The 10,527-nt window shown below is 40.5% G+C and overlaps 1 protein-coding gene across 4 annotated transcripts in view; it reads right to left on the reverse strand.

Moving 5' to 3' along the window:
• Positions 1 to 10,527, reverse strand: part of LOC109968112 (serine/threonine-protein phosphatase 6 regulatory ankyrin repeat subunit A-like) — a 24,508-nt gene that overhangs the window by 9,096 nt on the left and 4,885 nt on the right. The window contains exons 1-7 of one of the 4 annotated variants that reach the window (XR_002276051.1): positions 6,527 to 7,183; positions 4,776 to 4,859; positions 3,861 to 3,939; positions 1,879 to 1,949; positions 623 to 823; positions 453 to 540; positions 206 to 348 (exon numbers count right to left, since the gene is read on the reverse strand). Coding sequence is in view for 3 of the 4 variants with exons in the window: in XM_020614150.1 (XP_020469806.1) it covers positions 206 to 348; positions 453 to 540; positions 623 to 823; positions 1,879 to 1,949; positions 3,861 to 3,939; positions 4,776 to 4,859; positions 6,527 to 6,682 (822 nt within the window). In the remaining variant the exon portion in view is untranslated. Of the gene's footprint in view, positions 1 to 205; positions 349 to 452; positions 541 to 622; positions 824 to 1,878; positions 1,950 to 2,240; positions 2,744 to 3,860; positions 3,940 to 4,775; positions 4,860 to 6,526; positions 7,184 to 10,527 lie in introns of those variants that run through there. The other 3 variants (XM_020614150.1, XM_020614151.1, XM_020614152.1) reach the window with 3 other exon arrangements.

A 10,527-nucleotide genomic window follows, 5' to 3' on the forward strand; every position in this document is an offset into this window, starting at 1 on the left:
TTAAAAATGGAAATAAATTATTTAAAAATCTAACAATGTGATTTTCTGGAATTTTTTTGTAGATTCTGTCTCTCACAGTTGAGGTGTACCTACGATGAAAATTACAGAACTGTCCATTCTTTGTAAATGGGAAAACTTGAAAAATTGGCAGTGTATCAAATACTTATTTGCCCCACTGTATGTGCATATATGTGTTTGTACTGACGTGAACCCCCAGGCTCAGCAGGTAATGCACTGTGCTGCTCATGCCACTGGAGGCGGCTGCATGAAGTGGCGTATAGGCCTTCTTGTCCTTACAGTCGGCCTCAGCTCCACTGTCCACCAGTAACTTCACTACTTCCAGGTGACCTGAAACAGAGGAGAGAAAATGAGATGAGTCAAGTTCAATCACTCAAGACAACCCAGTGCATTTCACCCTGTCCCCTTTACTAAATTGACAGCGTATTACTCACCCATGTAGGCTGCCCAGTGAATGGCTCTCCTGTCTTTCTTGTCAAAAGCATTAATATTGGCTCCTCTAGACAGTAACAGCTTCACCATCTGAAAAAACACAAAGCAAATTAAATAGATGCTGATATATATTTGTCTTTACTATAAGTAGTCATAAGAAGAAGAGACCAACCTCTACATGTCCACTGAAGGCAGCATGGTGCAAGGCGGTGCGTCCAGCCCGGTCAGACACATTCACATTACTTAGCAGTGGTACCAGCGCCTCAGCACAGCGTACTGCCTTGTTGCTAGCTGCTACATGGAGTGGCGTTTGCCAGTTCTTGTCCCGGGCATTAACGTCTGCACTGTGCTTCAGCAAAACTGCTACTGCATCCTGGAAAGAGAATAGACATGTGACAGGATGTGCAGAAAAGGGGTGCAGACAGATTTTCTAATATGCTTCTGTGTTCTAACAAAGTAGATGCCAGTTTGTGCAGGTGGCTGTACAGCATGTTGGTGGTTATAAAAGACTTTGCTATTCTTAGGAGCCTTCATGCCTACAATAGCACTGGGAAGGAGAAATGTTGCATGAGGCTTTGTTAGTGTGGGCATGTTGCCCAGGAACAAGCAGAACAGGTCAAGAGATTCTGAAGGCTTATCAGACACCAGCACACTGCACAGTGGTTATGTCCATTTTCCCCTTTAAGGTCAGATTATATATATATTTAAAAAAAGCATCCATATTTTTGTTTATCTGCAGTGTATGGAGGATGAAAGATGACTTAATTAGAAGTAAATAAAAGAAAACTAGATTTGTAGAAATGTAGACATATAACAATTTAAAAATACATTTAAATAATGTAGTTATATATTTATGCATTTAATTATTTATTTATGTATTTATTTTAGCATTTATTCATTTATTTTCCTTTTTATTACTACATTTATTTTTTTCTATATTTATTTTAGCATATAATTATTTTGTGTTCTTTTAATTATACATTTAGTTAATTATTTATTCCTTTACTTATTTATTTTTGTATTTATTTATGCATTAATGTAATCATTTATTTATTTCTAATTAAGCCAATCTTCGTCCTCTTAAGTACGACAGACTTTTTAGAATTTGACAAAGAGTTTGTTAACGTGAGCATTGGTGGTTCAGTGGTAGAATTCTGTTTATTCATTTATTTTCCTTTTTATTACTACATTTATTTTTTTCTATATTTATTTTAGCATATAATTATTACTTTTTTCTTTTACGTAGTTATGCATTTATTTAATTATTTATTCTTTTACTTATTTATTTCTGTATTTATAGTTTGTCCATAGTAAGAAAAGCCTAACTAAAAACCTAACTGCAGTTACTAGTGACAGAGAAGAGCAGAATTACAGGATTGCAAGTGAGTCCAGTGTACACATTTAGTGTGTGTTTGTGTAATGTGTTACCTCACTACAAGAGGCGACAGCTCGATGAAGAGGAGTCAACCACTTGCTATCTTTGGCATTAACTCTGGCTCCTTGGTTGAGGACAACAGTGTGTGTGTGTGTGTGTGTGTGTGTGTGTGTGTGTGTGTGTGTGTATGTGTGGGGTGGGGTGGGGGGGGGGTGGGGGGGACAACAAGAGAGATGTCAGAGAAATGTCAACAATGGCAGACATAGCAAAGGCAAACATGGTTAGAGTTTGGAGAAATGTCTGATCATTTAGCAATATACTAGAGGCAAAACATACCAACAAGTAAAATGCAACCAATGGTTTAAAAGGCTTTCTACTTGTTGTACAGGAAAGGGGTCTTGTGAGCCAGTAGTACCTGGAAGATATAAAACTGAAATGATCCTCTTTGACACAGGGGTTAAAATAGCCCTGATGCCACACCTGTTGCTAGCTCTTCGTCCTGCTGAGAAACAGACAACACACACACCCCTACCACACACCTCTTGTGTTACAACTGGGTTGACCCCACCTCCTGACATTCTTATCTGACTTCACAGAAAGCTAGATTTATCAGATGATTGATTAATCCCAGGAAATGTCACCTATTACCAAGAGAGCAGTGAGTAGACACACAAGTTTGGAAACTGCTGAGGAAATAAGCAAAGATGAGAGTGATGAGAAATAGACAGGTCTCTGAAGAGGAAAGGAAATGTAACACAGAGGCTATAAATTATATATTATTTTGGAGGGGGGGGATAGATCATCATCTTGTTCATAGTTAAGTTTTAATCATTGTAAACACTGTCTTGATACAGCTCATTATACTTAAATAAGGTAAATCAACATTACTTTGGTTTCAAGCTCTAATAATAGTATTTCTTGGAAAAATCTGCTTTGCATTGTAAAATTATTTTAATATAAATCTCAAGAAAAATTATGAAATTAAGATTTTAAGACTCTTCGCTATAATAAATGAACTGCCAATACAACTTTGCAGTGTGAATATGGTGATAAATGAAGATTTAATGAGTATGAACACATTTACGAGAGGTAATATAGATGCAAACAAAGGAATAGCTGTTAAAAGCCAGTGTGGATGGATGACTAAGTTTTAAAGTGGAACTGACTAGAGGTGGACAGGGTTCCCTGACAGACTAGTGGTGCTCTCGCCGCTGCGGCCCAGGTTCGAGTCAGGGTTCCGTCAGGAAGGGCATGCGGCGTAAAACATGTGCCAAATGTCAACATGCGAATCATCAGTGTGCCAATGCGCTGTGGCGATCCCTAACAGGAAAAGCCGAAAGTGACATTTCATTTCATTTGACTAGAGGTGAATAGATATTAGTTGGAAACAGAATCAAATACATGGCTGAAAAGATTATCAGTGATGCCATCTTAGCAAGTTTGTTACTAGATTTACTTTTTTCAAAAAACTGGCTAGGGACAAATTGAGCGACTTTTAGGACAGAGTAGTTTCTCTGGAGAAAAGTCATTAAGACTGCCTGTGAGGTCCTGCAGGCAGAGACATGAATGAGCTGTGCATGTGCATGCCAGAGCTGGTGTTTCATCCTTATTGATATTTTCCCACAGCTTGATATATGCTGACTGAATGGTTAATGTATCTATATATAACATTTTTCAGTTAACAATAAGGCAGCAGGTGAAAGAAATACTGTCAGGGCATTCATGTCTACATGTAGAAAGTTACAGTCTCTCTATACCTGCATAAATATGAAATATTTGTATGTGCTTCTTTCATACAAGCTTACCCTTTCATATTGGCATAGCAGACTGTAAACTTAGATTGTTATTACACTTATTGTTACTTCTGTTGAGTTTGATTCAGTTTTAATGGCATGGAAGTATTGAGTATACGATGATGTCATCAAATTAGCACGTGATGTCATCTAGCAACCTTTCCAGCAGGCTTTACCAACTTTCCATTGAAATTAGTTGGCAACACTGACTGTAGCTAGCAGAGCTGGGCCGTAGTGTTTACCTGAGAGGATGAGCAGTTCAATGATCTCAGCATCTCCCAGGTAGGCTGCAGCATGCAGTGGTGTCCGCTTCTCATTGTCCTGACAGGGGATTAAAAAAAAACACACCAAAAAACGAATTAGACTAGAGTATCATTTCTCTTTTTTATACAGACACGGGCTTTGTAACGAATGCTCACATATCACGAATGAGTGAAGGTACATATGACGTGCCCTGAACAAAATCCAAAGCCGTCACACTACTGCAGACCACAAGAAATGTAAGACAGCAGCCACAGGGGGAAAATGTTCATCATCCATTCAGTTGTATTCTTCGCTTCGCTCTATCACTCCACTACACCCTGCCACCACACCCCCACATCGCTTTCTTTCAGTGCAGTAAAAGCAATCAGCAGAGTGGGGCTATAAACAAATGCTACATGCATGCATTTAGTCTGGGTCAGTGCTGCTGACTACAGAAGACTCAGTGTGATGACCAAGCACTATAGAGCCATAGAAAGCCAGGAGCGCAGAGAGAATAGACTGGAATGGGCTGTAAACTGAGGAAATATATTCAGGGAGAGAAATGTGGAGGGAGGAAAAAAAGGAGAAAGATCAGGTGAATGTCATGTCCTTAAACCATAGAAAACGATGGGGTGTTACAAACTGTTCAGGTGTCCTGTCCTGGTTGACAGCTATAGAAAATGAGGAAGGTAAGAAGCTGCCAAAAGGCACTCTCAGTCAGTCAATCGATTGAAAAAAGAAAAAAAAAAACTCAATCAATTGTCAGTCTGCTGGCTGACTGCTGCTGTCTTGGTGCTGTTTTGTGTTTCATGGTGTGTGTGTGTGTGTGTGTGTGAAGCCATAGTGTCAAAGACCAATGTATAGGAGTGCAATGATAAAAACATTCAGTTGAAAGAGTAATAAGAGTGACTTACTTGAATGTTGACATCCTCTTTCTTGAATATAAGGGAGCGAACTTCATCTGGGTCCACGTTGAAGATGGCTCTTAACAGAGATGGCTACAGAGACCAAAAAAAAAAAAAAAAAAGATGAGGAAATGCTGGCGCACATTACTACAGCCTCGATTGGCAAGGCAGTACTTTTCTATGCTGACAACTGTGTTATCAGTGAGAGTTATGATGGGAGAATCTCACACACAGACTATAATCCTGAGCTAGGAAGGAGCCATACAGTAGGTCACAAAAGGCTTTATATCACCAAATGTGTTTATGACACTAGCTGCTGTAGAATATAACACATAAATACATGCATGCAGCATTAGGTGGATATTTGAGTCTGTCTGTTGCAGCTGTTGCCGTGTGGCATGAGGCCAGATAAAAAGAATATAAACAGCAATGTAAAAGACAAGTGAAATATGGAGGAAATTTCTATAAATATCAAAGCATTTCCATGACACCACAAGGACAGTTTCAACATGCTATACAAGGTATGGTTGATTTTAGAAGTCAAATTTCTCTAGAAGGAAGTGGCAAATAAATAAGATCACACTTCCTTATTACTATCTATCACCTTAGTTTAATTTACATCTGTGTGGCTAACTCTACACAGTTGGCATGAGCGTAAGAGCATGGTGCTGTCTGATACTGAGTGGGGTCTGTTAACAGTGTTGCTGAGCAGTCACATAAGAGCATGGTGCTGCCTGACACTGAGTGGGATCTGTTAACAGTGTTGCTGAGCAGTCACCTTGAGGCGGTACTGCTGAGCAACAGAAGAGCAGGAGTCCACTACTCTCTCTTTACTGTTACCTGATAAAATGTTTACTTGTTTCATTATGTTCTAGACTAAGAAATTTCTCTAAAAAATAATATTGATAATACAGAGCTTTTCTTTAAGCTGCATTAGCGGTGAAAATTGTGACAAGGGGAACAAATTTAAGAACGTTGACATGGTGCTACTGATTTTAAGGGAGAGCCTAATATGTGCGTTTCAAATTTCAAAGCCTTTCTACATTATTGTATACTGCCATTCCCTGATTTGCAGTATACTAACTATATGAAGCTTATAAAATCCTATCTCATTGATAAACTTTTTTTTACATGTACTCTTTCACTGTGATAAGAGCTGTGATACTTGTGATGTCATTCAGCTTTACATGATGTGAGCCTGCTTGTTACCTCAGCCTTACTCTGTTTCCCTCATGCCTCTCTCATTTTATCCTAACTAAAAATAAGTGGGGCTGTCAGGCATATCAGCATCTGTCTCATGCCTATAACACTGATGACCACTGAAACTATGACAGAGATCACAGAAGAGTACAAACCCTATCATCAGAGCCAGCACATCTACTCCGGCTTTCCCCTTTGTCAGAGTACAGTTCAAAGAGCAGCTTTCACAGAATGAATGACTTATGTTTACTGCTAGGCTTGCCCTTTATACAGCCAACACTGGAGACTACAAAAGGGACAACCTGTGCTGATAATCTATACAAACCACAGACATCTCATATGGCAGGGCTATACTGGTGACTATACATCTCTTGGCAGTACATTGTATTGCATTGGGCACTGAATGTGTAACTATATACTTCAGGACAGGTAGGAGACAGCGAGCTGTCTACAGTACACTTACATAATAAACCCTAAATGTGGCAAAAGCTCAGATGAAACAAAGATTCAGCAAACTGTAGTTCAATCAACAGTGAACCAAACAGAAGAGCCCATCTCACCTTGTCGTCCTGAGCGGCAGCCCTTCGACGGGCATGATGGGATCTTAAGTCTGGGGATGATTTGGGCCAAGGAGGTGGGGGTGAAGAACAGGACTCATCCTCCTCCACCTCCTCTAGCACCACGATACACACACGGCTAGCCCGCTCTGACCGCATCAGGAAAACCCACTCACACACACGCTCGCTCACACGCACATATATACCAGCACATAAATACACGGTATTCCCTCTTACATATGTGCTCAATTCAGGAAAGTCAGCAAAGGTCAGCAATAAATCCTATAAACAGGGCGATTTCCAGGTAAACAAACCCAGCACATCTTCATGTAAAATCCAATATCAAATCCAACTCTTGTTTCTATCCGCCAGTGCTGCTTTCCCGTTTCCTCTCTCCTCCCCGTCTAACCTCCACTCACACTCTCTGTGAGCAGCAGTAGCGGAGACAGCAGGGAATTCGTACGCATAATGGTGGCAGTAAGCAGCATGCGGCAGAATGAGCTTGGGCTGCCTAGCAGCGCACAGGAAGTAAATTATCCTCACTGCTGTGCTGCGGCCAGAAACACACAGATGACAACACACACAGACCCTGTGATTAGCGTGGAGGGGGGCAGTAGCACCCAGCGTATGTGTGGGAATGCGTTGCTCATTTCAGGCAGACTGCTGAAGCCAGTTCTTTCAAATGAGATGGAGGAAAGGGAGGAGGAAGGGAGAGAGAAGAAACACATTGAAAGAAAATGGGAGAAAAACAAATACAAAGGGGTTGACGAGAGAGAGAGAGAGAGAGAATAACTGTAGACAGGTGCCTAGAGCTCAACACCACACAAAACAAAACAGAATGAAGTAAAAATGAATAAAGCAAAGGTCAAAGAGGGGGCAGAGGATAGCAACAGCAGCCAACATGTTAGAAAAATTTGATAGAGGAAGAAGATAGCTTACCAAAATTGTATTTAAAGAACAGAAAGAGACAGGGGAGAGTGAAACAGAAAAATGTAAAAAAAAAAAAAAAAAACTAAAAGGACTGAGGGACAGTTAGAGCCCTACTCTAATGTCTAATTGTTAACATGTCACTTCCTAGATAGTGCTGAGACACAGGTCCCCTCAAGTTCATGGGTAAGAGTGTTATCACTGTTTCACACTGACCAGCAAACACATTAAAACCACTGACAAGTGAAGCAAAAAAACATCAATTATTTCGTTATAATGGCAGCTTTCAAGGCGTGGGATAAATTAGGCAGCAAGTGAACAGTCAGTTTTTGAAGTTGATGTGTTGGAAGCAAAAATAAAAAACAGGGCAAGTGTAAGGATCATAGTGACTATGGCCAGAGCTAAATTCTGATGGGTAGACGACTGGGCCAGAGCATCTACCAGTGACAGGACCATGTGTGCCCAAGGCTCACTGATGCACTTGGGAAGCGAAGGCTAGCCCGTCTTGCTAGCCCGTTTGCACAGAAGAGTTACTATAGCACAAATAGTTTAATAACATAATGCTGTCTATGGCAGACAGATGTCCGCTTGTTGTATACAGCGTTTCATAGCTGTGGGATAGTCAGAGTGCCCATGTTGACCCAGTTCCTTTGCCAAAAGTGCCTGTTGTGGGTGTCAGAAGTGGATCATGGAGCAATGGAAAAAGGTGGCCTGGTCTGATGAATCACATTTTCTTTTACATCCTGTGTGCAATGCTTGACTGGGGAAGAGATGGCACCAGGATGCACCATGGGAAGATGGCAAAGCCTGCAGAGGCAGTGTGATGCTTAGGGCAATGTTCTGCCAGGAAACCTTGGGTCCTGCCATTCATGTGGATGTTACTTTGACACGTACGAGCTACCTCAACACTGCTGCACACCAAGTACACTCCTTCAGTGGCAGGAAAAACAGCAGGATGCAGTGCTCTGTCACACTGCAAAAATGGTTTAGGAATGGTTTGAACGACATGACAAAGAGCTCCCTGTTGCCTTGGCCTCCTAATTCCCCAGATCTCAGTGCAATGGAGCATATGTGGGACATGCTTGAAAAACAAATTTGATCCATGAAGGCTCCACCTCACAACTTACAGGACATCAAGAATTTGCTGCCAACATTGCAGTATCAGATGCCAGAGGACTCCTTCAGAGGTCTGTGGAGACTTTGCCTCAATGGGTCACAGCTGTTTTGGCAACACCAGAGAGATCTACACAATATTAGGAAGGTGGTTTATGTGTATTGTACTGACAAATGTGCAAATGAAATTCTGGTTTTACAATAAAGAATGATAGTGCAGCACTACTGAGTCTTTATTGACAGCCTGTTATTTCCAGCAACCAATGCCATGTTAGTTGAAAGCTTCTTAGATTTTTACCCATTTGAAATTTTGTAAATAAGATTTCATTGGTCTGCATCTTCATAAAGTTGATGCTAAAATAGAAGAGGTCTTTCCTTTGAAATATGAGAAAGTACAAGAAAATGAAAACCAGATCAGTGTGTTTATGAGGTAGTGTTCTAGCTTCCTCTTCAGTGTAACAGTGGCACAGCTTCAAAAGTCCAATCTCCTCATTATAAAACTGGAACAAACTGATTTTGCCAGAGAATGTGAGGGTAGCTAACAAGACCAGTGTGTACGTGCATGACTGTCTATGTCAGTCTCCATCATATTCAACACAGACCCTAAAAAGAGCCAAACCACACAACCCCATTAACAAAGTAAGCGAGAGCAGAGGCAGAGAGTTATTTGAATGGAGGCTTTCTGCAGACCTAAATTTTGACTCTAACAAACTCAGCATTTATAACTTCATGTGAAACACAGCTACATTTTTTCTGTCCCTACAACAAATGAGCTGATGTTACAGGATTTGCATCAAATGCATGATGTTTGCTATATAAACAACCAACCAATATTTTGTCTATCCACTTGCAAACACTGTAGGACTCTCAGCAGTGCAGCCCAGAGATGTTTACAGAGTAGATGTGTTTGCCAGACAGAAATGAGTTTTTCTGTAAACCGTTGGTGTATTCATGTGTGGTTAAAAATGTAATTGGGTTTCAAAGCAAAAAGTCAAGGTAAGAAAGTAGATGGAATTGGTTGGAAATCTTTTACACATAGTACACACTGAGCAACAACAAAAATCTGAGCATAGGAAGTATAGCCTTACAACAAAAACTGAAATTTGTAACGTGTTGGACTTGTGTTTTCATGAGACACAGCAAGGAGATCCAAGGATACGCTTACAGAAGGCAAACCCAATCTTACTGCAAAAACATGTACAACCACAACAGTATCACATACACCCCAAAATAGAATCACAGTACAACCTATGACCTTCATGAGACCCAACATGACAGTGCGCATGTGAAAGTATGCAGGCCTGCACTGACCTCTGCTCTGACCCTGCAACAGGATGCATTTAATGTGATTCCCAGAAACGCAAAGGCCAGCATGTGTGGGCACACGTGTGAGTGTGCTGGAACACATACAACAGTAATGACAATGCTGACATCTACAGATTACAATGATCTTAAAGATCAAGAGAAGGTGATCTGTAATAAAGCTTTGCTGACATGACATTCTATGATACGTGCACTCTGACTCAAGTTCAAAGTGTTTATTTGTCATATGCACAATTAGGAAACATGTTTCCCTGTACAATGAAATTCTTACCTTGCCATCTACATGAATGCTACAAAATACAAATGAAATATAAAGTAAATAAATAACACAAAATCTAAGGCACTTAAAGTGGCAAATGCAGCAATATAATAAAATATATAAGAATATAATAAGAGAATGTATGCTACATGGGAGCAGCATGTGCAGCAGTCAACAGTCATTGTGCAATTATGCATGTGCAAACTGAGAATGTAAACAGTACATGACGTATTTCCTGGTAATAAACTCCTCAGCTGTTTAGGAGTCTGATGGCAGAGGGAAAGAAAGAGTTTTTCAGTCTAGAGATCCTACATTTCACACTTCTGAACCTCCGGTCAGAGGGTTGGGAGGTGAACAGTCCATGCTGGGGGTGGGTGGGATC

Source organism: Monopterus albus, unplaced genomic scaffold, assembly GCF_001952655.1.
Source record: "Monopterus albus unplaced genomic scaffold, M_albus_1.0 scaffold143.1, whole genome shotgun sequence".
NCBI classification, from domain to species: domain Eukaryota; kingdom Metazoa; phylum Chordata; class Actinopteri; order Synbranchiformes; family Synbranchidae; genus Monopterus; species Monopterus albus.